Source organism: Taudactylus pleione, unplaced genomic scaffold (genome assembly GCF_031769625.1).
Source record: "Taudactylus pleione unplaced genomic scaffold, aTauple2 ptg000065l, whole genome shotgun sequence".
Taxonomy (NCBI): Eukaryota; Metazoa; Chordata; class Amphibia; order Anura; family Myobatrachidae; genus Taudactylus; species Taudactylus pleione.
In genome coordinates this window covers 8,733,812-8,749,834 of record NW_028284467.1, presented here as the reverse complement: position 1 = coordinate 8,749,834, position 16,023 = coordinate 8,733,812, and the positions used below count along the sequence as shown (strand labels likewise).

Here is a 16,023-nt window from a genome sequence, read left to right as displayed (position 1 = left end):
GTTTCTTTATTTCTGGTATGTGAGCTTGAGAAAAAGTCCATTAGATCCCTATCCTTATGCCAATGGAGGCATTCTTGCTGGAGAGGGATCTAATGAAGGCTCATTAGATCCTTCTCCTGCAAGAATGCCTTCATTGGCATAAAGCGATTTTGTTATACAACAGGGCCAATCTCTGAAAAGCTTTGGTTTCAGAGTTTGGTACATAGGGGTCAGACCATAATTCCCATTGAAAATAACAGGGACTGCGGTCTGCAGCGCTAATCAGTCTTCTGCAGGAGATTTCTTTGAAATCTCCTGCATTTGTCTATTAGTACATAGCTGGGAAACATATAATTATCAGGGGCACAATTACCAGGGGTGCAGCTGGTGCATTGCACTGGGGCCCGCCGAAATGAAGGGGCCCGCTGCCGACGGCATTATCAGCAGTACTATAATAAGTCAGAATGACTCATAGTATGCCGTAGCGCACTATGGATCATTATTAAGGAGGAGGCTATAAGGCCAGGGGAGAGGAGGGGGATGCCTCCACTTCCTACTCTAAGAGTCTCTACTGCCCTCTTGAATTAATGTTGTTGTTTTGATTTGTTTTAAATTATGTCAGATTAACTTAACTGGAGGAAGTGTACACTCATGTTGCATATAGTAGTTTATATATGGGGGGAAGGACACAGAGGTGAAGGAAGCTGTGTTGCATGCATGCGCTGTTCATTTAGTGCTGGGAGAGTGATCACGAGGCCATGCCCCCATTTCATGTGTGCACACCAAAAAGTCCCAAAGCGGGATATGACAATTATGGAATGTATGCTATATGTGTCACAATTATAGTGGGGGGCAGGGGGTCCAAAGCATATATTTGCACCTGGCTGGCCCCAACACTCGCTGGCTTTGCAACTTATAATTAGGCAGAAATTATGCAGTTTCTACATAATTTTATAAAAACATTTTTTCCTAATAAGGACGATGGTGAAATCTTAACTAAACACATTTTACTGTTTTTCTAAGTCTTTAGTAAAATGTAATGGCTTCCTGAGTGGATATTCCTAAGTCAATGGTACGAGCATCTTATACCAAATATGTGTTAAAATGTTTGTAATTTTTTATGAATGTAAGAAGGAATTTGGTTGTACACTATCCATAAACAAAATAGCGTTGGTAGTAAAGTAAAAAGAGCAAGTAACTATGCACCTGGAAGAAACAGTGTTCCAATAGAAGGGTGCAAATACATTATTATTATTTTTGCATGCAGGGTAAATACTGGCTACGGTTGCATATAGCCGACAAATGCCCGACAGGTATATTTTTACATTGCAACTTAGATTTCAATTTAGATTATAGATTTCAGTTTGGACACGCCTTTCCCAAGCATTAATCTCCCCCACCTGCAGTGCAGCATGGATTTGCCAAGGTGCATAGTTACTTGCTCGTTTGCTTTGCTCCCAACTCAGAATCAGCTCCAATATTTCTTAAAAAGAACGACTAAACGTAATATCTTTATACTAATCAAAAACATAATTATTCATTTTAAAATATTGTTTTTATTGTTTCAATTATTTAATTCCAATAAAAGTAATAGGTATTATATTATAATATTTCATCCATGTGGCTAAACGTATAATGGTTATAATATACTGGTATGCCTGTATGAAGGAGTTTCTAGAGGAAAGATTCCTTACGGGTTGTGTGTTTTCCTTGCTGTGCAGGGAGGCACATCCCGAAAGGGAAACCAGGAACCAGAGCCACCTGTGAGGCTGTTCCAGGTTCATGGGACGGAACCCTCAAACACCAAAGCAGTGGAAGTTCCCGCATACTCCTCTTCCCTCAACTCCAATGATGTGTTCTTGCTAAAGATGCAGACAGAGCATTTCTTGTGGTATGGGAAGGTAAGCATGGGATATGGGAAGGTAAGCATGGGATGGGAGGGAAGCATGGGATATGGGGAGGGAAGCATGGGATATGGGGAGGGAAGCATGGGACAGGGGAAGGTAAGCATGGGATAGGGGAAGGTAAGCATGGGACATGGAAAGGTAAGTATGGGACATGGGGAGGTAAGCATGGGACAGGGGAAGGTAAGCATGGGACAGGGGAAGGTAAGCATGGGACAGGGGGAGGTAAGCATGGGACAGGGGAAGGTAAGCATGGGACAGGGGAAGGTAAGCATGGGACAGGGGAAGGTAAGCATGGGACATGGGGAGGTAAGCATGGGAGATGGGGAGGTAAGCATGGGACAGGGGAAGGTAAGCATGGGAGATGGGGAGGTAAGCATGGGACATGGGGAGATAAGCATGGGGTATGGGAAGGTAAGCTGTGTATGAAATCTACAATGGAATATACTGTTTTTTTATCCTCATATGTGATAAGAGCAGGCAGATTTTTCAATTACATTTTAATCCTCATAACACTTCTTCATCCTCTCACAACACCTTTAACCATTTAGCCATATACAGAGTTGTACGTATCTTTGCAGTGCACCTATAACCTTAGTTTGAAACTCTTCATCATCATCAATGCGCACTTGCACCGGCCTACACTTGTTTAAAAGATACGCCTCTTAACGCATCCATCCATTGCTTCAAAGCCTGCTGACACATCCTCTTTGCCTATGTTAGATCATCCTAGTACAATCTAGTCACATCTCTGCAGTAGCACGAGATGCGATTGATATATGTATGAACCAGCAGAGTCTATACATGCGTACGTTTGGTCTTGGACCATGTCCAGTGTGAAAACATGCAAGATATGCTCCGCAGGCTCAAACAGGCATTAGTTTAACTTTGCATCAGGCCTAATGTCTTTAATGCGACTCTTGAGATCTTGAGTTCGGATTCAGTGGCTGAGAACAGTGCCTACCTCCCAACTCTGTATCGATTATAGCTGTAGAGTCTCACTTTTCAGGTACTGCCCCACCTGTCCCGTGGAGGGTGGGGGGGGCAGTACTGGTCCTGTGTGATCGCGTGCAGAGCGGCAACATACTGTCATGGATTGACATTCTGCTCCTGTTTGTTGGCAGGAGTGGGCTGCGATGGCCTCAATTTCCCAAAGTGGAGGTGTGTCGCTACCGTTGGGGGGGGGGGGGGAGGGAAGGGGCCAGGATCTCCGTCGTGTGAAGATTTCCTGGCCTCTTCCTTGTATGTGCGGCGGCTAGCTTGCGTGACCCCATGGGTCACTTAGCTGCCCGATGTTACAGCAGATTAGCCGATGCTGCATCCTTCAACGCAGCTCAGATAAGTAATACATGCTGGTGGCGTGATGCCTCCTGCTGCATTACCATAATTGCAAGGATGGAATTGCAAAGCTGCTTTGCAATTCCATCCTGTGCAGAATCAGGCCCTAAGAATACTTTTTACAATGATATTTGGTGATAAGGAGACCTAATATTTATAATAAATATGCCCCGTATAGTATAAGTGAAAATAACAGAAGTCATGTAAGATCAGTTGCCAAAAGGTTTGTCAACACAATTTGTTTCAGGTATTAATTTTCTCTCCATTGGTGAATATAAGCACAAATCAAAATAGCACACAGCATTTCCAATACATTGTACCTTGTAACCTTATCGGTTTCTTATACAGCCACAGAAATGTGTACACTTTGTGCTTTATTTCACAGGGCTCAAGTGGAGATGAACGAGAAATGGCCAAGCAGCTGGCTGCCATTTTGTCTGGTGGCAGTGAGGAAACATTGGCAGAGGGACAGGAGACTATACAGTTTTGGGAGATTCTTGGTGGAAAGGCACCATATGCTAATGACAAGAGGTATCTATTTGTATTTGTATTATTGTACTGTTTATAATATTCTACACAGTACTATTATGAAATCTAAAAAGAAATTTGGTAAAATCACATGGCTGCCAGCTTAATGGCCGAATACGGTCAATGAACACCTCCATGATATGTAACGTGATTGTGAGGCCTATTGATGAAAAAGACTTGAAAAATATAATTTCTTATTGCCGCATATCACAGTGGTTTGTAATGTATTTCGGGGCTATTTATTATTGTAGAGACACTGAGACACGGCAACGCAAGTTGGCGGATGGATCATTTGGATCTCTTTCTAAAAAACTTACGGATGGCACTAGCTAATGGGACCACGCTCCGAAATGGGGCCAATACTATAAAATGTGGCAACCCTCTAAAAACAGCCATTTTCCAAGGATTGGCTACATTTCTTTCTTTAACAAAAAACACCACTATCTTAGTAAGTGCAGTATCTCGTCATTATGTCTTTGTTCAAGGGGATGTACACCCTTGGGCGAATTGCACATTTTAATATACAGTAATTGGCCAGGATGCTCAGTGGCAGTGGGTCAGGAGGAAGTAGGTGGATGACATGACTCACATCCATCCTTGTGACACCCTCTTCACCTATGCTACCTATGTGGGTAAGCCACATACGAAGCCATCACTGCGTTTCCTCACTCTGTGTGACGTTCAGCTGAAAAACTACAATAAACACAATGCATGAAACCATTGCAGCATCTCAAATCAGTATTGTAAAATAAGGAAAGGTGTCTAAACTGAAAACAAAATAAGCTAGTTTATGTATGTATATAAGCTTTTATATACATACATACATACATACATACATTTGATGTGACTGTATTGTTTAACATCTGGATTTCTTGTCAGGCTCCAGCAGGTGGTAGCCGATATCCATCCGCGGCTGTTTGAATGCTCTAACAAGACTGGGCGCTTTATTGTGACCGAAGTCACAGACTTCAACCAAGATGACCTCGACCCTACCGATGTCATGCTCTTGGACACATGGGACCAGGTAAGAAAAAGAACAGAGAATGTCACCATACTAGAACAGTAGTTTATCTAACATGTGTATTACAGTACACACAGTAAAATTCCAGTCAAAATAGGTATTATACTGCGAGAACAATAATTCACTGGTGCCCGTTCACATCCCTTCTGTATAAAATAAATACATATATTATGCCAGCAATTAAAATGGTCATTGGTTTTAGAGCTGAGGGGCTGATTTGTCTCAATACCTCCACTACAACACCCTCTAGGACAGAGGTTCCCAAACTCGGTCTTCAAGGCACCCTTTTTCACCGGCCCAGGTTTTAAGGATAACCATGCTTGGGCACAGGTGACTTAGGGCCTGATTCAGACCCACTCGCGAGCGGCTGTCCGCTCCCAAGTGGGTCGATGTTCTGCACTGAGCATGCACACGACGGAGGGAGCTCCGTCGTGCGCATGCGCCAGACGCGACGAGCGAAGGACTTTTCTTCGCTCGTTGTGTCTGATCAAAGGGGGCGTGCTGTCGATGTTGATTGACAGCACGCCCCCTTTGGTGGGCTTGCCGGGGGCGTGCCTCCCTGACAGGGGCGTTCCTAAGGGAACGCCTATCGTCAGAAGCCGGCCCACTGACATCACTAGTGATGTCAGTGGAAGTGATTTTGGCTCTGATAGAGCCAAAATCACTCCGGGCCTTGCGGTTGAAAACCTCAACCGCAGGCTCCGGCTCGCAGTTTCGATGGTCGCGATGGTCAAGACCATCGCGGCCATCAAACTGCACGCTCGTATAGGCTGTGGGTGGTGACCCACAGCTATACGAGCGTCCAGGAGGACGCTCCATAGTTATGGAGGACGGCCCTCATTCAGAGCGTGCGCTCTGCTCAGAGCGTACGGCTCTGAATGAGGGCCTTAATTAGTACCTCAGTCTTTTAATTTAACCATCTGTGCTCACCCATGGATATCCTTAAAACCTGGACCATTAGGGTGCCTTGAGGACAGGAGTTTGGGAACCTCTGCTCTAGGAGAAGATAACATGCTATAAAAAAAATTAAAAACAAAATTAACAAAAGATAAAATACTGGGAGGTGAGAATTTGGGATATATGGCTGGCCCTGCAAGTCTATTACCTATAGCAAATTATCTGTAATTATCTTCATTCATTCTAATAGCCAGGGTGAGTTTAGCACTCTCTTATTTCATACATTTTCCTATCTGCTACCCAAGGCCATCCAAACCCAGGACTGCACTTCCACTGTACAGACAAGACACTTTCAGTGGAAGACAGTTTGTGGACAGACCGTTTTTTCTTGGAGTATATTTGAAGCATTTTTAGGCTTTTGGTAATGTTTTATTGCCTCATAAGCATCTTGCATTTAAGGAAGTTTGTTAAAGCTAAGGCTGTAAATCTGTTAATAACTTTAATACATTCTTGACTATTTTTAGTTTTATCTACAACACTGTACAAGTTATAATTACCTCCAAACCAAATTTTACCAAAGGTTATTTGGTAGGAGAAATTAAAATATACATACTATAAGAGGAACTGCCGGCAAACCGTCCGCCGGCATAATAACTGCATCCCCTATAAGACTAGCTCGTACAAAGTCCTTAACCTTCCATAATACACTATTCAGTGGCAAAATGGTCTGTTTATGCAATTCATTTTGTTAAACTATTTGTACAATTCAGTGTTTCTTAACCTTTTCCTCAATACTCCTAGTTTTTTTCATAACGTACCTTAGTAAATTCACGGTATTGCCTGGATCACTAGTTACAGGACATCACATGTTGGTTGGCTAAAGGTGCGTACACACTGGGCGATATTACTGAGCGAATGCACGATTACGACATCGTAATCGTGCAATCGCTCAGTAATCGTGCACTTTTATGTCAGAAACTACCAGCGATGCGCATTCCGCTGGTCGTTTCCGACATTGTCCATCGCCTGAACATGCAGCCCAATCTGCCGATAACGACAGATTGGCATGTTCAGGAATGATGGACAGTGCCTGCACTGAACGACTGATCGTTCAGTGCAGACACTACAGGGGATCAGGAACGATGGTACGATTACGATGTCGTAATCCTACTGTCTTTGCTGATCGCCCAGTGTGTACGCACCTTAAGGAACACAATGTAGTGAAAGACTAATAGGTGAGTGATATAACTTCCAGCTGTTTCTTTCACCAAGATATTCCTATGGATTGGATCAGAAGCAAATGACACGGAGAAGAATGAAGCCTCAGTGACTGCTCTGGATTACCTGAAGACTCATCCCAGCGGGCGAGATCCAGAAACGCCAATACTCATTATCAAACAGGGATTTGAGCCACCAATTTTTACAGGCTGGTTTCTGGCATGGGACCCACATAAATGGAGTGTAAGATGCAATACTGCTACAAAAGTTTGTCTCTTTATGAGTACTGTACTATGCAGTATCTAGGAACAACACATACAGTAGCAATAAAACAAAAGACTAGTTAGGCCAGACACATGGGGCGTGGGCAAGGCAACTCACTGTACCTTGTTGATCAAGTAGTGGTAAAACAAAGAGATTAGAAGACACTTCGGTACTGAATGAGCTTCTACCCAAAGTATGGGCCAGCCCAGCACACAGTACCATAGTTGCTGAATGGGGCTTGGAGGCAAAGGAGCATAGTTGGCATAGTTAGTGCTAAAGGTAGAACAAGAGGAATGAGGGCCCTGCCTGTGAGAGCTAACATACCCAGGCATTGATAACTGCAACGGTTGTTTCATCCCTTGTATAGGAGTAATGACATGTCAATAATTTAGATTTTATTTTGCTATACCACCAATATAACACCAGGACATAAATGGAAGTTAGAATTAGGTTAATGTATTTCATTAACATTATTTAGAAGCAGATAATATTCAATAAATAATGGCCTAAGAATAGGTTTCCTTTACAGATTCATATGTTGTGTAAAATATCTAAAGCAGTTCAGTAACACATATTCCCCATTCATTTGTAACCTATCATGGACTCTGGCTGGTAGACAGTATAACAGTGGTAATACCAATCTGCTCTTGGCGCTTATTCCCCTGTAGGGTGGCAAATCGTACGAGGAACTGAAGAAAGAACTGGGTGATGCCGCGGGGATAAAGAGAATTACAGAGGTAACTTTCCTTCTCAGATTACATACTCGTTTTCCAATGACAACACCCCAATTTTGATATGAACACAATTTTGATTGGTCTGCAATGTTTTCGGCATAGGTTCAATGCAAACCAGGGCTCTGAGTGGAGTTTGTATGTTTTCCCCATGTTCCCCATGTTTGGATGGGTTTCAGCTGGGTGCTTTCTTCTCATACTCATACTGTATATGTTGTTTTAGTGGCCTCTGGTGTGATTTTGCGGGTGAGTACTTGGCCATGGACTGATTTGAATGGCCAAATAATCTCTGTAAAGGTGCACAGTACTGTATGTAGGTAGGCACTATATAAATACTGTAAAAGGTTGTTAATAATAATAATATACAGATTGTACCTGTGTACGCTTTTGCTAACTATGCTTTACACTGCCCAGCAACTGAAACCCAAATACATATTTGTTTGCATTGAATTACATATTTCATTGAGGCCAAGGCTATATATTGCATTGAGGCCAAGTATGTTTGACTCAAAGAAACATTATGAATTTAGCTTTTAGGTTGTATAAAAAATGGCAGCTGAAATAGCTCCTGTTCTCATCCCTACCAAGTATATTTGTATATAAAATATATTTAAAATTGCATCTCTCAATCTGTGGTGCGAGTACTCCCCAGAGTACTCGCTGTGATGTACAAGGTACATGAAACATTTTCTGTAAAGCAGGGCAGAGGGGGTTATCCAGGTAGTAATTAGATACTTAGCGAAAGCAATGTCCTAGGCATACCTACCCCATGCATCATAGCAGGGGCGCTGAGATGGGATGGAGCGGGTACTCTATACTAGGCCTAGGCCTGTTAGAGGGGCCCAGCGGGAGCCCGGGTCCTGCAGCCCCACACATCTGGTCTGCCACCGGCGTAACCCCTGTGTGGCCGCGCACATTAGGCCTGATTCAGGTTGGTTCGTACGCAGCCAGCCGATGTTTGGATTCTGCGCATGAGTATTAGACGCAGTGCGCGAACCAGCCACAGCGATTGGGAAGCGATCGCGGTGAGCACGCAGAGTCTTCACATAGTGGTTGACAGGAAGTGACCGTTTGAGAGTGGTGACGGGGGGTGGTCAGAGAAACGCAGGCGTGCCTGGGCGTTTAAATGCCGTTACAGGGGCGTGCATAACTAAGCCCCTGCTATAGCATACGCTGGCAGAAGTCTAGATGGCGATAGGAAGTTTAATAGTTTCTACTTTAAGGTCAGGTCAACCACAACTGTGCGGATGGTTCCGATGTTACTGATGTTTTCGCTGACTTGCAGATGCATGTCATGGGAAGTGGGCAGGCTTTATATAGTGAAGGGCGTCTTGGTATAGTGTTGCGGTTGCCGTGCGATTGCATTCATTGGCATATTTTCGCAGCGAGCGGGGTGCGTGCGAACGCAGCCTTGCAAACCAACCAGAATCAGGCCCATAATATATTTTTAACATAAAATTCAGAGTAAATCTCAGAGTTGACATTAACAGCAGATACTTTAATATATTAAAACATACAAAAATGAAAATATATAATAAAGATATACTTTCACAATCTGTTATTGTATCAATTGGTTTCAATATGCATAAATAAAGTTCCGAACATTTCCCGGGATCTAATATCCAAATACATAATGTTCCTTAAATTGTTGTATGGGGTATTACCACTATATATAGTTAGCACAGACTGTAAGCACTTATAATTAGAGATGTGCGGGTTCGGTTTTACTCAGTACTTTTCACCAAAATTATCGCAAGTTCGAATTAGTTTGGATTTATTTTATTGGCTATCCAAAATAGCCGATAGCCAAGATGCCGTTTTTGAGATCCGAACATATCCGAGTAAAACCGAACCTGCACATCTCTACTTCTAATGTATGGAGTTAGTGAAAAGAAGTTGCTCACTTACGGGACCTTTAGGACTTGAATAAGGTGTCCAGAAATGATGATTGGCCCTCCGGAGGATCCAGAATCGGAGAAGCTGTGTAATAACAGTTCATATATGGACAAGGTATGCGGTCCTGACTGTGAAATCCCGGCATGGGACCAATGATAGATGTCGAAATCCCGACGCCTATCATTATCCACTCGCCGAAATACAGACGCCCGGCATACCAAACGAAGGTAAGCCAGGCTTCGGGAGTGGACAGCCGCAGGGGGGGGGAGGGTTAGGTTTAGGGGAAGTTAGGGTTAGGCACCCCCAGGGGAGGGGTTAAGGACCCCCCCGGGAGTGTTAGGTTTAGGGAGCGGGGGGGGTTAGGTTTAGGCACCCCCGGGGGGAGCTTTGGCACTGGGGGGGAGGTTAGAATTAGGCACCCCTCAAAGGAGGGTTTGGGTTGGGGGGGGGGGGAGGTGGAGGTTTAGGGATAGTTAGAATACTTACTCTGTCGGGATCTTCAGTCTTCTGCCCTCCGGAATCGGTATTACATCCCGGCGGTATGTCATACCAATTCCATGGACAGGACCTTTTTTGGGACCCTGATGGAGCATCTCCGTATATATGCAGCTTGGAATCCCTAGGGCTCAAACGGAGGGTTTCTAGGCTAGATATACCGAGAGGCTGCATTATAATATATTGCAATATCTGCTGTTGATGTTAACTCTGATTTAATATTTTTGTTATTATTGCTATTGTGAGCTAAAAGTGCAGGCAAGTTGTCTTTGTGTATTTAGTCATTTAAAAGAGTATTTTGGTCTGTATTTAGCCCTCGGCTATACTTTGCTCATCTAACGATTATTGACATTGCTCCAGGGTTGAAGGTTCTTCTTGCACCACGGACAATTTATTTATTTTTCCTTTCCACTGCAGTTATCATAGTCTATTTCAAATTCTTATAGGAAGTAAATGGTGTCGCTCTTTCCCCAAGTATCCCAACCCAAAGGAATAGTTACCAGACCTTATCCCTTGATGACATAAAAGGGAAACAGAAGGATGAGCTACCAGAGTGGGTGGATGCCACGAGGAAAGAGGTAAGATGACTTGTGGGAAGGGGGAGACCATGACTACAGCTGGCCACAGATGCAACAATTATTACAATTAATGGCATGCGGCCATGAAGTCGACTTGACAATTTCAACATTCATATTGTTGACGCTAGAATGTTGTCAGTTATGATGTTGACATGGTTAAAATGTCGACATCACAACTGTCAACACCTGGAAAAATGTCAACATGTCCGAATGACAACATATGAAATGTCAACAGTTTAAAAATGTCGAAATTTGCATTAGTCTACGGGTTATCGTTAATGTAAGGATTAGAGTGACATGAAAAACACAGGGCCTGATTCAGAGATGTATGCAAGTCCCAACACAAAGATGTAAGTATTCATCCCGCACAGGCTTTGTGAATCAAGAATACATGTAGAAAACCAAGGTATCTGGACTATAGATAGACAGTAAAAAGGTAGACAATGCCTAGATAGACACCAGATGTTAGACAGTCAATAGGTTAAAATGTCGACATGGAAGAATGTCGACAAGGTACAAATACATGGACAAAAGGTTGGTACGAAAATTGTTGACACACAAATAGTCAACACTTCTTTTTTTTTTTAAGGGTTAGGTTTTGAGTGCGAAAAGATGAGTTACATTAAAACATACCTTTTATTAGTTGCTGCTTAAAAGGTTGGGGTAACCAGACTCATCGGATGGCGAGTCTACCCTTAAATAATATAATAAAACACTAGATCTACTGATTCTATCAAAAAATTAAGCAGTGCTAGGTAGCAATATTATATAAAAGGTACAGTATTATGTCAAGTTAAAATATGCAGTGCTTAGTAATATTATGATTATGAAGACACAGTATTACAGCTTAAAATTATCAATTGCTTTATAGCAGAAACAGCCGTAAATGCTGATAAGTTCTGTGGCGAAATAGTAGAGTTCGGAATCAACACTTTAAATGTGGTACACAGCAATAAAGGAGAATAGGTACATATATAAACTGCGTATTACAGGACACAGACAAATTTCTTCCTGCAGCAACATGTCACCTTCTCAGGTTTTCTGAAATGCAAGTAGGTCTCTATTCCATTATACCTAGTCCTTCAGCAGGTTGTGCTCCAATATACCATACATGAATCATTCTCAGATATAGTAACCGTATAGGTATTAAAGTTAGTTTCTCTGTGTCCCTATAAGCATAATTCTGTGTGATATCATAGAGCAGGGATGAGGAATTTTTATTTGCAGATAGCCGTGTTTTATCACAGTCAGGTGCATAAATATTGGGACATTGACAGAATTTGCATATTTTGGCCTCTATTCACCACCACAATGGCTTTGAAATGAAACAAACTAGATGTGCTTTTAACTGCAGACTTTCAGATTTAATTTGAGGGTAATTGCATCCAAATCAGGTGAACGGTGTAGGAATTACAACGGTTTCTATATGTGCCTCCCACTTTTTAAGGGGCCAAAAGTAATGGGACTATCAACTCAAAAGCTATTTCGTGGACAGGTGTGGGCTATTCCCTCGTTATTTCATTATCAATTAAGCAGGTAAAAGGTCTGGAGGTGATTTTAGGTGTGACATTTGCATTTGGAATCAGTTGCTGTCGACTCTCAATATGAGATCCAAAGAGCTGTCACTATCGGTGAAGCAAGCCATCATTAGGCTGAAAAAAAAAAAAAAAAAAACCATCAGAGAGATAGCAAAAACATTAGGTGTGGCCAAATCAACTGTTTGGAACATTCTTAAAAAGAAAGAACGCACTGGAGAGCTCAGCAACACCAAAAGACCCGGAAGACCACGGAAAACAACTGTGGTGGATGACAGAAGAATTATTTCCCTGGTGAAGAAAAACCCCTTCACAACAGTTGGCCAAATCAAGAACACTCTCCAGGAGGTAGGTGTATATGTGTCAAAGTCAACAATCAAGAGAAGACTTCACAAGAGTGACTATAGAGGGTTCACCACAAGATGTAAACCATTGGTGAGCCTCAAAAACAGAAAGACCAGATTAGAGTTTGCCAAACAACATCTAAAAAAGCTATTACAGTTCTGGAACAACATAATATGGACAGATGAGACAAAGACAACTTATACCAGAGTGATGGGAAGACAAGAATATGGAGAAGGAAAGAAACTGTTCATAATCCAAAACATACCACCTCATCAGTGAAGCATGGTAGTGGTAGTGTCATGGCTGCCAATGGAACTGGTTCCCTTGTATTTATTGATGATGTGACTGCTGACAAAAGCAGCAGAATGAATTCTGAAGTATTTCGGGCAATATTATATGCTCATATTCAGTCAAATGCTTCAGAACTCATTGGACGGTGCTTCACAGTGCAGATGGACAATGACCCGAAGCATACTGCAAAAGCAACCAAAGAGTTTTTTAAGGCTAAAAAGTGGAATGTTATGCAATGGCCAAGTCAATCCCCTGACCAGAATCCGATTGAGCATGCATGTCACTTGATGAAGACAAAACTGAAGGGAAAATGCCCCAAGAACAAGTAGGAACTGAAGACATTTGCAGTAGAGGCCTGGCAGAGCATCACCAGGGATGAAACCCAGCGTCTGGTGATGTGTATGCGTTCCAGACTTCAGGCTGTAATTGCCTGCAAAGGATTTGCAACAAAGTATTAAAAAGTGAAAGTTAGATTTAGGATTGTTTAGTTTGTCCCATTACTTTTGGCCCCTTAAAAAGTGGGAGCACATATAGAAACAGTTGTAATTCCTACACCGTTCACCTGATTTGGATGTAATTACCCTCAAATTAAATCTGAAAGTCTGCAGTTAAAGCACATCTTGTTTGTTTCATTTCAAAGCCATTGTGGTGGTGAATAGAGGCCAAAATATGAAAATTCTGTCAATGTCCCAATATTTGTGCGCCTGACTGTGTGTGTGTGTGTGTGTGTGTGTGTGTGTGTGTGTATATATATATATATATATATATATATATACATACACACACACACACACACATACACACATAATCTCATTATTAGTGGGCACAGATCGAGGAGGCAATGCCCCTCCGTGTGACACGGGGCGGGGACACAATCACCTGTGATTACAGCAATGCCCGGAGCATCCTGAGGATACTCCGGGGAGCTATAAGGGCAGCGGTGTGACCATCTCAAGCGTCCTAAGGATGCTCCAGGCAGCACTACTACATAGATTCTGGCTGCAGGGTTACATTCTAGGCACCCTGCTAGCCAGATGAGGCTAGCAGAAAAAATCTCAGAGGGCCAGACCAAATGATTCCGCGGTCGTTATATGGTCCCCGGGCCTGAGGTTCCCCATCCCTGTCACAGAGTCATAATTTTGGTTTCTGTTAAAAACATAAAAATGCAGATGTGTTGCACACATGGAATAGAAAGCAAAGGGTTAGAACCCCAGCAGAGACCAACACAGGTGAATAAAGTACATTGTAAACCAGCCACAGAGCTTCACAAAATGAAAAGTGAGGGATTTTCCCTAAAAAGATTATAAAACGGATTATAGCAGGAGAGTTTAGTCTGTGCATTCAGCTCCACACTAAGCCAGACCATGCACCCTCCCCTCCTCCTCCCCAACAAAGGTACTTTTACTTACCAAATAGAAGTAATGTGGAGCTACTGTACCCAGAAAGAAACTATCAGTAACTTCGCTATTCAGCAGAGTACCTACTGTGCTATTGGCCTGGCCACAGCAAATAGCTATAAAGGGATTATCTAGTCAGAACTAGATATATATACCAATGAAACATGACTTTCCAGAAGGACAAATGTATTCTTACTATTTTACTGTGTTTATAGTGCATCTATGATGTAACTGTTGTGCGCTTTAAAATGCTTATTGTATACTTTACTAACTATAACTGTAAACAATATATGTACATGTATACACTGTATACCATGAAATATTGTAGAAACTATGTGTAGTTTATTTTATTTAGAGAGTGATGTGGTTGTGTACCTTGTCATTATGTTCAGGTGGGTTTTGGGTATTACTGGGAGGGTCCTGATCACATGACCTGAATGGGCTTACAGTATAATGTCCCCACACTGGTACAAAAAGTCACATTCAGGTGGAAGCTGGAAAAAGCATACCCTTTAATTGGCTTGAGTAGGACCCCATTGTTGCGGACTGTGACCAGCTAGACAGGTGTGGGGTTGGAAAGGGACAGCCCTGTAACAACCAATTATGACAGCTGGCATTCCCTTAGCTATGTAACTTTTCATCTGGCGTTATTTTGTAGATGTACCTCTCAGACCAGGACTTTGTTGCTGTCTTTGGGATGACCAGAGGAGAATTTTCAGCTTTACCTCCATGGAAACAGCTGAACATAAAAAAGGAGCTCGGTCTATTTTAAAACAGTCTTCCATACAACAGAACCTTGGAATTGTGGGCATTACTAAAGATAGCCTGTTTGTTTTAAAGCACAAAATCAGTACTGGAAAAACTTGCAGCATGGCAGTGCATTGGAAATCCAGTTGGCTGAAATTAAATTCTGATGGAGAATACACTATATATGTAGTTTACCTTTCATGAGCTTTAATTATGCTAGTCGATAAGACTGAGATGCTGCATAACCAGGTTTAGGCCTTTTGGTCTCCTCCATTTCCCAACATGCATCATTGCAAGCCCCTGGTATCAACATTTGAAGGCCTAGCAATCCATTAAAGGAATTCCCTTCTGCCTTATTACTTGTAACTGTTGTTTGTCATTTCCTGTGTTCATTTGTTTTTTTTTTCTTTTAATTTTTTTAAAGGTGCCATGATTAATAAAGCCTGTTGCCTTGACTTTTGTTTGAGTAATAATTTAAGTGGGTTTTTGTTTTGGTAAATGCTTCTAATAAAAGAGTTATCAAATATTATAGCAAAGTTTGGGATATCCATTCAGTGAATAAACTGGACTTGCGTACATAACAAAGGGGTAGATATGACGTAGGCACCATAGAGATGAATGGCTTGCTTTTTATTCTTCTCCTTGCAACATTTTTTGCACCTTATGAAGATATCTGGCATTAAACTATGAATGAATAAAAACATGGCTTATTAAAATTAGTTATAGTTCAGCAAACACATTGCATTGACTCTAATATCCTTATTGCTGCTTTGTAAGATCTCTCTTTTTAGGGGGAGACAAAAGCATCTACAAAGATCATTGGTGGAGGTCCTGAATATATGTGTATTGTGGGATCTTA

At 42.1% G+C, this 16,023-nt stretch overlaps 1 protein-coding gene across 3 annotated transcripts in view; it reads left to right on the top strand.

The window, feature by feature from the left end:
• The window catches only part of AVIL (advillin), a 118,069-nt gene extending 102,450 nt beyond the window's left edge, over positions 1-15,619 (top strand). For all 3 annotated transcript variants that reach the window (XM_088465927.1, XM_088465929.1, XM_088465928.1), the window contains 7 exons: positions 1,701-1,880; positions 3,607-3,752; positions 4,629-4,773; positions 6,940-7,128; positions 7,818-7,886; positions 10,718-10,849; positions 15,076-15,619. In XM_088465927.1, coding sequence (XP_088322053.1) covers positions 1,701-1,880; positions 3,607-3,752; positions 4,629-4,773; positions 6,940-7,128; positions 7,818-7,886; positions 10,718-10,849; positions 15,076-15,189 — 975 coding nt within the window. In that variant the 3' untranslated portion in view covers positions 15,190-15,619. The remainder of the gene's footprint in view (positions 1-1,700; positions 1,881-3,606; positions 3,753-4,628; positions 4,774-6,939; positions 7,129-7,817; positions 7,887-10,717; positions 10,850-15,075) is intronic.
• Positions 15,620-16,023: the final 404 nt, after the last annotated feature.